The sequence below is a fragment of the Dama dama genome, chromosome 5 (genome assembly GCF_033118175.1).
Source record: "Dama dama isolate Ldn47 chromosome 5, ASM3311817v1, whole genome shotgun sequence".
Taxonomy (NCBI): Eukaryota; Metazoa; Chordata; class Mammalia; order Artiodactyla; family Cervidae; genus Dama; species Dama dama.
Genome location: NC_083685.1, coordinates 101,004,166 through 101,018,277, shown reverse-complemented (window position 1 = coordinate 101,018,277; position 14,112 = coordinate 101,004,166). Strand labels below are relative to the sequence as shown.

At 46.0% G+C, this 14,112-nt stretch overlaps 1 protein-coding gene and 1 non-coding gene across 4 annotated transcripts in view; one reads left to right on the top strand and one right to left on the bottom strand.

Annotated features, from left to right (window-relative positions):
• Positions 1-14,112, bottom strand: part of MYOCD (myocardin) — an 87,913-nt gene that overhangs the window by 25,436 nt on the left and 48,365 nt on the right. For all 3 annotated transcript variants that reach the window (XM_061143513.1, XM_061143511.1, XM_061143512.1), the window contains 2 exons: positions 5,029-5,204; positions 1,017-1,130 (listed from right to left, as the gene is read on the bottom strand). In XM_061143513.1, the coding sequence (XP_060999496.1) occupies positions 1,017-1,130; positions 5,029-5,204 (290 nt within the window). The remainder of the gene's footprint in view (positions 1-1,016; positions 1,131-5,028; positions 5,205-14,112) is intronic.
• On the top strand, positions 7,434-7,506 carry TRNAR-CCU (transfer RNA arginine (anticodon CCU)). Its single transcript has one exon. It is a non-coding gene; the product is annotated as a tRNA-Arg (tRNA).

Here is a 14,112-nt window from a genome sequence, read left to right as displayed (position 1 = left end):
CGAGGGCCACAGCTATTAAGCCTGTTCTCTAGAGCCTGTGAGTCACAACTACTGAGCCTGCGTGCTGCAACTACTGAAGCCCGAGCACCCTAGAGCCCATGCTCTGCAACAGGAGAAGCCACCGCGATGAGAAGCCCACACACTGCAACTCGAGAGTAGTTCCCACTCTCTGCAACTAGAGAAAAGCCCACCAGCAATGATGACCAGCACAGCCATAAATAAACAAATAAAATTAAAAAAAAAAAAGACTTTTGTGTATACGCAGTGGAGGGGGTGGCAGGGCCATTACTTTAACACTGATTCTTACTCAATTTACAAGCTTTTAAAAGTATTTCTTAAGAATCATCTCAGCATTAAGTGCCAGCTTTAGAGCTGAGAAAATATTAATATGCCCCCAAGTCAATGAGAAGTTATTTGGGATAAAATATTATGAAAAAAAAGTCAAATGACTACCAGTTAACTGAGGAAAAAATACTTTGTGAACTGTTAGATATAATGCTGAGAAAATTAAACCCAAACTATGCGATCCTGCTTATTCTGTGCCTCCTGCGAATGTAAGCCCTCCCTTCATCTTTATGTCCACAGGGAGACTGGCTTGAATGACAGAGGTTTTACTTTAGGCAAGGCCCTCAGGCTGGCCTCCCTTGTGGAAAAGCCACTGTCCTATACCTGTGTTAAGGCGCGTGCAAATCCTGTGTGCATTGCAGTCAGTGTCTGTCTCTAGCCTCTACCGGAGGCTTTCAAGTCAGGAACCTGTTGGCTGAACTGTGAGCCCGAAGAAAGGAGTGACAGACGCTTCTCTTCTGTGGGGAAGACCCCTGATGGGCAAGAGCATCTTGGTCGACGTACACTGATAGCCTACTTCTCAACCCCTGTCTAGCGATGCTCCCAGTGGACTGAATCCATCCATCGGTCACATGACTCTCCCCGTTGCCAGACCTGACTCAGCACACCCCGCCCCACAGTGGCCCCGTGAGCTGCATGCTCGGGCGGGCGTGGAGGCTGGCCCATCCTACCTTTACGGCTGTGTGCACAGGGATGGGGGTGCCCAGGGAGCCAAGCCCCTGCTTGCCCGGGTCTGGCTGGTTGCCGGGTTGTGGGGCTGAGTCACTCCTCTCATTTTCTGGATCCTGAAAATCCAAATTTGAGCCTGATTAGGATGCAGGAGTAGAAACCGTGACACGGAAATGTTGCGGTGGAGGCACCCACCCTCACCGCCCCCCCCCACCCCCATCAGGTCTGCTGTGTTAATCCCAGCTTCTTATCTGAGGAAAACCTCAGGCTCTGTCCCTGGGGGTGGAGAGTCAGGTACAGATTTGTCAGCCAACTGAGGACCCTTTTTAAGAGAGAAAGCAAGCATGATAAACAATCATCCCATTCAACAGGTATAAAACTGGCTTGGCCTAGGTGAACTGGGACATCTGGTCACCCTGTGGGCAGGCTCCACCTACTTGCAGTCAGGTGTACATGTTGGAATTGACAGTGGGATTGAAAAAGACAGGAAGCGGGAGGAATGAGTGGAGGAACTTTGGGGGTAAGTTAGGACAATGAAAAGGCTAGATGAGAAGGGGGTTGGCAGATGGAAGGAAAGTGTGTAGGTATTTGTGTGTACGTGTGTCTCTGTATCTGCGTATATGTCTCTGTGTATGCCTCTGTATGTGTGCACATGTGTATGTGTATACATTCCTTTGTGTGTGTGTCTCTGTGTGCATACATGTGTGTCTGTGTGTATGTCTGTGTATATAAATATGTGTGTGCATGGGTGCAGCATCAGGAAGACCTTAATGAGAGGCACGTTCCCACCCGCAGAGGATGCAGAAATGCACACAGCATCCTCTTCCTCTCCCACAATCCTATGGCGCGACTTTGAGGAAAGGCCCCTGAGCTGCCCAGTCTTTGCCTGAGCACGAATCAAAGGTCTGGAGCATCCTTTTCTCTCAGAGCCCATGCCCTCATCTATCACTTGAGGCTGCTGGGTTAACTGATGTAAAATGATTTTTGCATTTTGCCTGACATTGCTCAGTGCTCATTCCCTTCTTTCCCACTTCAAGGGTGAAAAAGAAAAGTGTGTGTCTTCTTCCCAAAACATCTTTAAATCAGAAGCTGAGGAATTTACTATCAGAGCAATAAGAATACAAATGGCCCGATGTACTATTTGATGTTATCAAAGACGCTGGGCTGCAAAGAAGCTCGGGATGCAGGGAAGAAAGAATGCTTTGATTACAAACTCTTGCACAATAAACATGCAGCTCTTTTGGCTCTGCTTTTTCTGTCTTCTGTCTCCTTCTCATTCCACATTTCCTCCTGGCAGCCTTGAATTTGCTCTGATGGAGTGAAGAGGGGCCTGACAATGACCGGTAACAGTGCAGTTTCAGGAAAGAGGGTCATGGTAAATAACTCCTGAAACTCTCTCTGATCCCTCCATGCTTTACAGTTTAAAAATGTTTTCAACTAATATGGGTTTAAGCACAAACATCCAGCTATACAATAAATCGGGCTTCCCTGGTAGCTCAGCAGTAAAGAATCTGCCTGCAATGTAGGAGACCCAGGTTCAATCCCTGGGTTGGGAAGACCCTCTGGAAAAGGAAATGGCAACCCACTCCAGTATTCTTGCCTGGAGCATTCCATGGACTGAGGAGCCTGGCAGGCTACAGTCCATGGGGTTGCAAAAAGTTGGACAGATTGAGCTTCTAACACACACACACATACAATAAATAAATCCTGGGGGAATTATGTTCAGCATGGTGACCATAGTTAACAAGACTTTATGGTCTCTTTGAAAGTTCCTAAGAGAGTAGATTTTAAAGACTCTCATCACTAGAAAGAAAATTTGTAACTATACATGAAGATGGATGCTAACTAGAATTATCCTGGTGATCTTTTCACAATATACATGATGATATATTGTATCTATCATATATACTGTGAAATACACACATAATTCACACATATATTATTATACATCACATGCATATGTTATATTTCACAATATATACAGTAGATATAATATCCAACAATTATGTCCTACATCTGATATTGTATATACTGTATACATTGTGTATTTCACAACATATATGGTATCAAACAGTTGTGGTGAACACCTTAAATTAATACAATGTTAGATGCCAATTATACCTCAATTAAAAAATTAAAAGTGCACACAGATATAAAATATCTATATATAATACAAATAAGATATAAGATATCAATATAGATAATTGAAACACATAAAATAATGCATGCTCAGTTGTTAAGCTGTGTCCAACTCTTTTTCGACCTCAGGGACTATAGCCCACCAGGCTCCTTTGTCCATGATGTTTCCCAGGCAAGAATACTGGAATGGGTTACCATTTCCTTCTCCAGGGGATCTTCCTGACCCAGGGATTAAACCCGCATCACTTTTGTCTCCTACATTGGCAGGCAGGTTCTTTACCACTGAGCTACCAGGGAAGCCCCATGTAAAATAATACATGTTAATAAAAATATGCAATATATACATACATACATACATACACACACATATATATATAGTATCTGATTTCAAGTCATTGAACAATTCCTGTGAGGCCAAGAGGAGTGAGGTCTTCCTGAAGGGAAGGGGCTGAGGGTGGAGGGTTCTCTCCTGAGCCGGGATGCAGTGGAAGATTCACATCTCGCTGTCACATGAGTGTGACCCCTCCTCTCCCTCCTGTGTGGACATTCACACTCATCTTCTCTGTGGGCTCCAGAAATACAATCCTGCCAGGCAGAGGGGAGTGCCATCAAGACTGGATGTGGCTTCTAGAGGGGATGCTCCAGAGATTGGGGGAGGGGGTGGTCTGCAGTGCTCCTGGGGCCACACAGTACTCAGCCTCACCAACTCATCTCCTTCTCTGTAACATCTGACAGAAAACACCTGCAAGGTGCCTAGCACTGGTCCTGGTACACAACTAGTGCTTAATCATGGCAGTAGCTGTTGACAGCTATCATCCTGCTCTTTATAAATGTGCTTTGAATAGTATTTGCAACATATATTTATCATGCCTGGACAGTCTGTGGATTTGCCCAGAAAGAGGGGAGTGCTATGTTTGGGTTGGGGCTGGAGGCAGCTCTTGAAGGATTTGGTGGGTGGACGCCTGCTAGAGGCAGGAGCAGCTTGGGGCTCCTGCTTTTCAGCTAATCAGTTTTTCCAGTAGTCAAGGACGGATGTGAGACTTGGACCATAAAGATGACCAAGTGCCAAAGAATCTACTTTCCCATTGTGGTGCTAGAGAAGACTCTTAAGAGTCTCTTGGATGGCAAGGAGGTCAAACCAGTCAATCCTAAAGGAAATCAACCCTGAATATTCATTGGAAGGACTGATGCTAAAGACGAAGCTGTAATTCTTGGTCACCTGATGTGAAGAGCCAACTCATTGGAAAAGATTCTGATGCTGGGAAAGATTGAGGGCAGGAGGACAAGCGGGCAGCAGAGGATGAGATGAATGAAATAGCATCACTGACTCAGTGGACATGAATTTGAGCAAACTCCTGGAGACAGTGAAGGACAGAGGAGTCTGGCGTGCTGCAGTCCTTGGGATCACAAAGACTTCAGTGACTTAGCAACTGAACAACCACCAGCAGCACCTCCTGCTCTTGCTCCCCAGATCCTGCAGTGGCAGCTCCATTACAGGAAGGACTGCGGATTTTGAAACCAGTCCTGCGGTGGCTCTTTCTCTCCAGGAGACTGTCCACTGACTGCCAAATCTTGGGGAGCCTCATTTTTACCTTGTCTGCAAATATGGAGATAAAAGACATCTGTTTAGCCGAGTAGATACTGAAAATGTAAGTTGCAGGACATCTTTCCTGGGACTCTCTCTCTTGGTGTTTACTAGAAACTCATGCCTTCACACACAGAACCCTGAACTGAACACCGTGAGAATTAGCAACAGGACGATGTGTCATGAAGAGACATCTCTGGGTCTAAAGAAACATCTCTACGTTAAACCCACCGCGGCAGCCGTGATTTCAAGACTGAAGAGATGAGCAGGCGGGAAGGGGGTTTGTTTACCTGGACTGTCCCGCGAGGACCCGCCACAGGGGTCTCTGTAGCTTTCGTGTCTGGGGGGGATCCTGCTGAGCCCTGGAGGTCTTCCCCTCGAGTCTGATCCGGAGAAAGCCCATCGCTGCTGCTGTCCTCCTCAAAGGCAAATGCATCCGTCGACTTGGAGAAAGTCACCTGGTTCCCTGAGGGAGGGGAAGCCAAGACTGGGTCAGCAGACACGCTTCCAGGTGTCACCCCCATCCGGAGCACTACCAGCTGCCTTCAGAGTTCCCAGCTCAAGGAACCCAAGTCTCCAGCAGTGTAGGTAGATTCTTTACTGTCCGAGGCACCAGGGAAGCCCAAGGTAAGAGTGAAGGTATATTTAAAATGATGTGGTCTCTCCTCTATTTACTCTGTAGAGGGGGACTTGCATTTATAAAAGTGGCATGTTTGGCAGGGAGGAGTGAGTGACACACTAAAGGTCTATCATCACCTGTCAACCTTTACTTAGTGTTGATCCATTCCTGCACATTTTGTTATGTGAACCCCTATCTTTCTGAAGCTAAATCAGGGAAGATGAAGGAAAGAATGTGGGCCACTGGAGGAGAAGGCCCCCTGTCTCCCTTGGGCTTTACGACCAGAGGTGAAGTTGATGTGACAGCGTGCCATTTGCCTCGTGTTCAAATACAAATCAGGCACCCAGCACGAAATGTTTTACAAACTTTGCTATTAAGGATAAGCCAGGGGAGCTCCTAAATTTAAATTTCTAAAAGTCAAAAGAGGGCTAATGTCACCAGGGTGTACTGAAGCCCCATTCAACAAACACATATCTGTTTATAAAAAGCCATAAATGTGTCTCAGAAACTGGAGCATGATCTTTATTATTTTTTTTGTATTCTTTGGATTTTGTTGTTATTCCTCTTATCTTTGTGTCTATTTTGGAAATCCCCAGTGACTCGCACATGTTCAGATTCTTCCCCAGCAGCCTGTGTGGTGTCGGGAGGGGAACCCAGGCCTGGGCTTGGAAAGTGGGGTTACCAGACCAGATGGGACTGTGGTGACATCCTTGAATGTCCCTCCCATTTCTGAGTTGCCAGATCTCCTCTCTTATTATCCAAGCGCAGAGTACAAAATGTGCCGAGGCCACATAGCCCTCCTGACCTGCTTGCAGGCACAGCTCTTGGAAAGGAATTTACGTATTATCAGCAAGTTTTCCAGTCCGGGGTTCTGCAATCACACTGACAAGAACTTTTGACTCAAGCTCTGAGCAGATAAGAGAGAGGAGCTCTCACCGGTGAGATTGGAAAGAAGCTGGAAGTAATGGAACAAACGTGGTTTGGGGCTTGTCATCGCCACGGCTGCTGGCATGCGTCCCGGACCCCCACTCAGACACGCAAGCGTCAAGTCAGGAGGGAGGCTGGACAAGCACAGAGCCGGTGAGAACGCCAGTCTCTGGGCAGCCTGCTAACCTGGAAAGGCTAGGGGACCAGCACTGCTGCTTCTCGGCTTCCAGGATTACTTATAAAACTCAGTGTCACTTTTCCATGATTATAAAAGTAATTTTTACTTATAAAAATTTGTACCACATGAAATGAACATAACAAGGTATATAATAATCCCACTTGCGTTAATGATTTATTTCTTCTTCTGGATTTAATTCTATCCATATAGCAAGACACACACGGATTTAAAAAGCATTTCATTCAGTTAGGACTGGGTGAAATAGACTGTTCTGAAACTTGCTTTTTTTTTTAAATTTTTTTTTTAACCTCACAGTGCTTCTTGGAGATCTTTGTATGTGAACACATAGAGATCGGCCTCAATTTTTTGGTAACAGCTACACAGTATTCGACTGTCTTAATAGGAACTTTTAGTTTTCAACTTTTGTTTCCCAAAGGGCCCTTATTTGTATCTATAAAAATTTGAAATAATAGAAAAGTGCAGAGAAGAATATAAAACATCTGTTCATGTATCATCTGAAATAAATACATGCCAGTACTTTTTATATGTGCATCAGAAACCGATTCATTTTCTAACAGAGAGTTATTTGACAAATGTCCGCTCTTTCTTTGCAATCACGAGTCACTTTTCTCTCCCATCTGGTCTCAGACTACCGCACCCCTGCCTGCACCCTCTATTTTAAGGGTCCAGAGTTAGCTCATCCCCTCCCTTCTTTTCTCATAGCAAACCCTGGGCTCTGCAAAGAAGCTCAATTTGTTGTTTTCACACAATGTGAAGGAATTTTTATACTGTTTTCCCTTTCTCCAGAGGATTGTGTGATCTTCCCAGGCAGGTCCTTCCAGAAGCCCCTATGAATATGCTTCCATTGTAACTCAACCTGTTAATTTCTTTACTTTAGAAACTACGCTTTCACTGGCATTTCAAATCCTACTTCTATTTGTGGAATTAAATAAAGGCTTTGTCCTGGGACTTCCCTGGTGGTTCAGTGGCTAAGACTCTGCACTCCTGATGCAGGGGCCCTGGGTTCGATCCCTGGTCAAGGAACTAGATCCCACATGCCACAACTAAAAGACCTGCAACTAAGATGGAAGATCTCATGTGTCACAAACAGGACACAGCACAGCCAAGGAAGTAAATAGATACATACATCTTTTTTAAAGAAGGTTTTGTCCCTGTTTAAAAGATGACATGTGTTATTCAGGGCCAGCTGGGCATAGGAGTTGGGGTTGGGTGGGTATTAAGCCTGCCTCACTGGCTTAAAACTCAACATTCAAAAAATGAAGATCATGGTATCCAGTCCCATCACTTCATGGCAAATAGATGAGGAAACAAAGGAAACAGGGACGGACTTTATTTTGGGGGGCTCCAAAATCACTGCAGATGGTGACTGCAACCATAAAATTAAAAGGTGCTTACTCCTTGGAAGAAAAACTATGACCAATTTAGATAGCAAATTAAAAAGCAGAGACATTACTTTGCAACAAAGGTCTGTCTAGTCAAAACTATGGTCTTTCCAGTTGTCATGTACAGATGTGAGTTGGACCATAAAGAAGGCTGAGTGCCGAAGAATCGATCCTTTTGAACAGTTGGAGAAGACTCTTGAGAGTCCCTTGGACTGCAAGGAAATCAAACCAGTCAGTCCTAAAGGAAATCAGCCCTAAATATTCATTGGAAGGGCTGATGCTTAAGTTGAAGTTCCAATACTTTGGCCGCCTGATGTGAAGAACTGACTCATTAGAAAAGACCCTGATGTTGGGAAAGATTGAAGGCAGGAGGAGAAGGGGATGACAGAGGATGAGATGGTTGGATGGCATCACCGACTTGATGGACATGAGTTTCAGCAAGCTCTGGGAGTTGGTGATAGACCAGGGAGCCTGGTGTGCTGCAGTCCGTGGGGTCACAAAGAGTTGGACACGACTGAGCGACTGAATGAACCCCAGAAATTACAGCATTTTGTTGGGGTTTACTTGGCACAGGGCCTGAGCACACACCAACTCAGAGAGCCCAGCGCTGACTGTGCCAGCCCCCGGGGGCAGTCAGCCGCCTCTGCCCAATAGGACCCTTGATGGCCAAGCTTTAGCATCTTATATTCCCTCCCCACTTCGGATCTTGTTTGTGTGATCTGACCCTTCACGAGGCAAAGAATTCACCCCCTGCCTCCCTGCCCCCCACCCCACAAAAGAGTATCACATCTGAAATTCATACAAATGAGAGTGAATTAATTAAACCACAAAGTTGTCCAAGGGTTCTAACTCAAGTAGAAATATCATAAGAAGGGTGGGGATGGAAAAAGAGAGAAAATTTCTCTTACCCCGTGACTACTCCCCTTTAATGATTTTAAGTGGAAAGATAATAATGATGAAAATAGTAGTTTGTTCGACTTCCCTCGTGATCCAGTGGCTACGATTCCATGCTCCCAATGCGGGGGGCCTGGGCTCGGTCCCTGGTCAGGGAACTAGGTCTCACATGCCACAACGAGAAAGATCCCTTGTGCCGCAACAAAGATCGAAGAGCCTGTGTGCAACTAAGGCCCAGCGCAGCCAAATAAATAAACACTAAAAAACAAACAACTCCCCCCCACCCCACACACACATAAAAGATAGTAGCTCAAATCAGCAGGCCACTTAGCAGTGGCAGCAGTAACAGAAACGGTCAACTTGTGTTTGGCTTCAGAATGGCCCAGGAAGTCGGAGTAAGGACTGCAATCTCTCATCCCTGTTTTGTAGAGGCGGTCATCACAAGGTCCAGGCTGGCCCCAGTTCTCTAGAGATTGAGCTAAGACTGCAGGTCCAGCTTTGGATGCTCAGAGGCCCAGCAGAGGGGGTGGCAAAATCGGTTTTCCTCCAGGGAGGTTGTCAGATGTGTGTTGTTCCGGGAACATGTTAAGACCTGCTGGGCTGGTGGGTGAGGGGGTGCTAATGACATAGGAATCAGCTGTGCCCCTTTTTCTGCACATGTGGGCTAAGGACAGCTCCATCCTTCATGACATCTTTTACTTGAGCTTTTGAGATCTGAAGGAATGAATGTGACACCCTGACTGTGAAAATAAAGGAGCCAGGGGATCACGACAGTCTTGTTGCCATCGTCTCAGAGAAGGCGTGGGAGGACTGTGGAGCCCCGCTGCCATGGTCCTAAATCAGCATGTCCTTTTCACTCTGACGCTGTGAGTCACTCAGTCATGTCTGACTCTTTGCGACCCCATGGGCTGTAGCCCACCAGGCTCCTCCGTCCATGGGATTCTCCAGGCAAGAATACTGGAGTGGTTTGCCAAGCCCTTCTCCAGGGGATCTTCCCAACCCAGGGATCGAACACATGTCTGTTATGTCTCCTGCATTGCAGGCAAATTCTTTACCACTAGCACCACCTAGGAAGACCAGCATGCAACAACTAATATCCAGGGCAGCCAAATTAATAAATAGGTCTTTTAAAAAATCAATGAGATAGCTTTCTTACAATAAAAAAAGCATTGAGCTTGACATATGTTTTATGTTATTCACAAGGTTCCTGACACACAAGCGTCCAATCATTTCTAGCTGTTGTTATTGTTATTATTGGTTTTGGTAGGAGTATCTGTTTGTCTCAAGTTCACCATGATCAAAAATTGTAAAGAAGACCACCCAAGAGGCAGTTGATCCTGTGGTTAGCTGTGCAAAAGTCAGCACAACTCTGGAGCCAGGAACACTGAGAGGTTCATTCTGGGAAAGCGAAGCAGACCTTCCCCAGAGCATGAGGGACATTGCAGGAAAGGCTGTGCACTCCCCCCTCTCCTGCCTGGTTCAGGCCAGGCTCCTTGAAGAGGGACAGAGGTCACCTTATCTGGCTGCTGCAGGGACACGGCTCCGTGTTGTGACCCAGGGCCCCTGCTCCAATCTCCTGGGGCTCGCTGGGAGCTGCTGGAGTGTAGGGCGCTGGCTATTGTCCCTGGAGACACGTCGGGCTGTGTGATGACAAGGACCCGCTTCGGGAAGTCCTGACATCACCCCCCAGCTATGCCCACAGGGTTGTCTCCGGGCCTGGCCTCTTGGGGATCTCAGTCTGGCCCCTTGGCGCACCCCCACCCCTCTTTCTCTCTCTCTCTCTCGGAAGTGATTAGATGAATGAGTCAGTTGGACTTTCCTCTGTGTAAACATTTAAAATTCCGAGATTACAGTAAGATAGTCAGGGCCCTGGTTACCTTTCCTCTGGATCCACACCAGGGGCTGGAATGCAGGGGGTGGAACGTGAGAACGAACCTCACTCGCTTATCTGTATGCAAGCCTGAGCGGTGCACCATGATGGCTATTTTAATTCTCGGTCAGACCTTCTCCTAACATCCTCCTGGAAGAGGTGGAAGCCAAATCCACTTCCTGAGGGAGGAGGTGATCGGGTGCCAGTAGCTAGTTTTAAATGCAGCTCCCGCCTAAAGAGTTTCCTATACACTGAGGATACTACAGTCTGGAGGAGACTGATTGAACTGTCCAACAAAGACTGTGGAGCCCACAGCTCTTGAAGGGGATCAGATGGCTTCAGGAAGAGAATTAGGTGGACATGGGACTTTGGAGGAACAAGCATTCTTTTACCTCAAATTCCTGGCACTTTAGAAACTGACTTTATTGGGGGAGAATATTTACACATGAAAATGAAAGTGTTAGTGGCTCAGCTGTGTCCGACTCTTTGTGACCCCATGGGCTGTAGTCCACCAGGCTCCTCTATCCATGGGATTCTTCAGGCAAGAATACTGGAGTGGGTTTCCATGCCCTTCTCCAGGGAATCTTCCTGACCCAGGGACTTCCCTGGTGACTCAGATGGTCAAGAATCTGCCTGCAATGTGGGAGACTCAGGTTCCATCCCTGAGTCAGGAAGATTCTTGCCTAGGAAAACCCATGGAGAGAGGACCCTGGCAGGCTACAATGCACGGGGTTGCAAAGACTAGGACATAGCCAAGCGACCAACACCTTCCTTTCTATGTGCCATATGCTTAGTCACTCAGTTGTGTCTGACTCTTTACGTACATACAAATTACAGTATACATGTTCATTATATGTATGTGTATGGCCAAATCCCTTTGCTGTCTACCTGAACCTATTACAACATTGTTAACTGGCTATATTCCAACACAAAATAAAAAGTTTAAAAAGAAAAAAAAAGAGAAATTCACTTTAAGTCTCTAGACAGACCCTGATGCTAAGGACTACAGGAGTTGGGAAAAACAGATAAGCTGCATCAACTATTGAAACCAATTCTCCAGGGACAAAGAAGATTGTTAGGTGGGTAAAGATACATTAGCGTCATCTTAGAACACCCTAACTTTCCTCCCTGACCTCCCCGACCCCCAAAGCTACCGGCTTCCTGGTTCTCTTTTCCCACCACCTTTCCTAGAATCTTCCTCAGAAAAGTATTTATCACATGTTTCTTTCCCCCAAGGATCATTTGCACTTTGGAAATCCTTTCTCATTATGGAATGATAGATTCTGGTCATGAGAAAGTTTTGCCAAACAAATGACCCCGCCATCTGGTTTACGGGCCATGATTAGTGTCTATTTGCCTTCAAAATTAACGATTAGAGAGTGTTGAGACTTCCAGAGAGTCTGAAGAATGACTGGATTTCTAGTAAACAAGAATTTTTGTTTTGTTTTATTATAAAGTCTTAGCCTTGGGGTTACAAGTGAGCTAAGACTATCGTAGGATCTTTTAGAAAAATGTACATGACACTTGTAAATGGATGATTTCTGGGCCATCCCCCAGGGACAGAAATGTTGCTTCCTATGTTGAAAGGTTACAGTGATAGAAAGAATGACTTTATCTTTGAAAATGGGGCTGTATATTCTGAATCAGCCTTCACTGGTGGTTCAGATCATGAAAGAATCCACCTGCAATATAGGAGACCCAGGTTCGATCCCTGGGTCAGGAAGATCCCCCGGAGAAAGGAATGGCTACCCACTCCAGTATTCATGCCTGGAGAATCCCATGGACAGAGGAGCGTGGAGGGCTACAGTCCATGGGGACGCAAAGAGTCAGGACTGACTGACTGACTGAATTTCACTTTCTTTTCATTCTGAATTGCAGGGTTTTTTTTTTTTTTTAATTTTTTGTTAAAGGAGCTGAAAAAATGAATTCAGGCATTCAGGTGGGAAGCCTGGCTCAATCCAAGGAAAAGATGAGGACACTTTAGGGTGGAGGAGCTTGCTCACTGGAACAGGACCCCAGGACCCTTTTATTGTCTAAATAGCTGGAGAGCCAGCCGGGGTTCTCCATTCCTCAAGCAGAAGCCAGGCCTCTGGACAATAACAGCTTCCTTGGTAGCTAAGGGATGCTCTGGCAGTGAAGAAGATACTCAGATGACCAGAGAGAGGATTAACAAGCTTGGAGGAGAGCTCTCCAAACTGAGAGTGTGAAGTGACAATGACCATACAAGCAGAACAAAGTCAGGCTCAACTCCAGTGTACAACTTCAGGTCTCGCAAGTTATCACTCCATCACGTCACACTTGTTGCATTCAGTGTTCTGGCCTAAGAGAGAGAGAGGCTGTTGGTGGTTTTCTAAGTAGGAGAAACAGGAAAACAGGTGCAGGCTATGAGATGTAGCCAGGAGGCAGCCCTGAGTCTCCTTTTGTGTCAGTAAAGCCAGAAAGCCTGGTATTTACCATAGCTAGGACATGGAAACAACCTAGATGTCCATCAACAGATGAGTGGATAAAGAAGCTGTGGGGCACATATACAATGGAATATTACTCAGCCATAAAAAAGGAACGCATTTGAGTCAGTTCTAATGAGGTGGATGAACCTAGAAGCAATTATATACAGTGAAGTAAGTCAGAAAGAGAAAAACAAATATTGTATATTAATGCATATAAGTGGCTCTAGAAGGATGGTACTGATGAACTTATCTTCAGAGCAGCAATGGAGACGCAGACATAGAGAACAGACACGTGGACACAGTGAGGGGAGGAGAGGGTGGGACGAATTGAGAGAGCAGCACGGAAACATACACGTTCCCATATGTAAAATAGATCGCCAGTGGGAATTTGCTGTGTGATGCAGGGAACCCAAAGCCAGTGCTCTGTGACAACCTAGAGGGGTGGGATGGGGAGGGAGGTGGGAGGAGGGTTCAGGGAGCAGGGGACATATGTATACCTTTGGCTGATTCATGTTGATGTATGGCAGAAAGCAACACAGTATTGTAAAGCAATTATCCTCCAACTAAAAATAAATAAATTAAAAAACAAAACAAACCAAAAAGAACATAAAAAACAAAACAAACAAAAAAGAACATAAAAAACAAACCCCCTTTTCTTTCACATCATATCACTGTAGCCCACACAAGCCTAAGTTTCCTCCAGCTGGAATCTGTAAACTTCTCCCTGACTCAGAAAATATACCTGCAGGCCGGAAGAGTGATGGTTGGCTGGCATCCCAAAGGAGAGGAAGGTGTAGGTGGAAAGATTTGCTACAGACACTCAGCTGAGGGCAAGGGTGGGGACAGCTGCCAAGGAGAAGAAAAACCCCACAGTGGGGGCTGGTTCTCTGTCAACAGCCTCCTTGCGAGGTGTTCTAGTTTATTTCATCTTCGTGTTGAAGAAAAGTTGGTCTTGAATAAAACCTGGGTCGGGGGGCGGGGAGGAAGACAGTGAGCGTTTCGCTCTGGGATTGGCAGAAACACAGACGCACAGCTG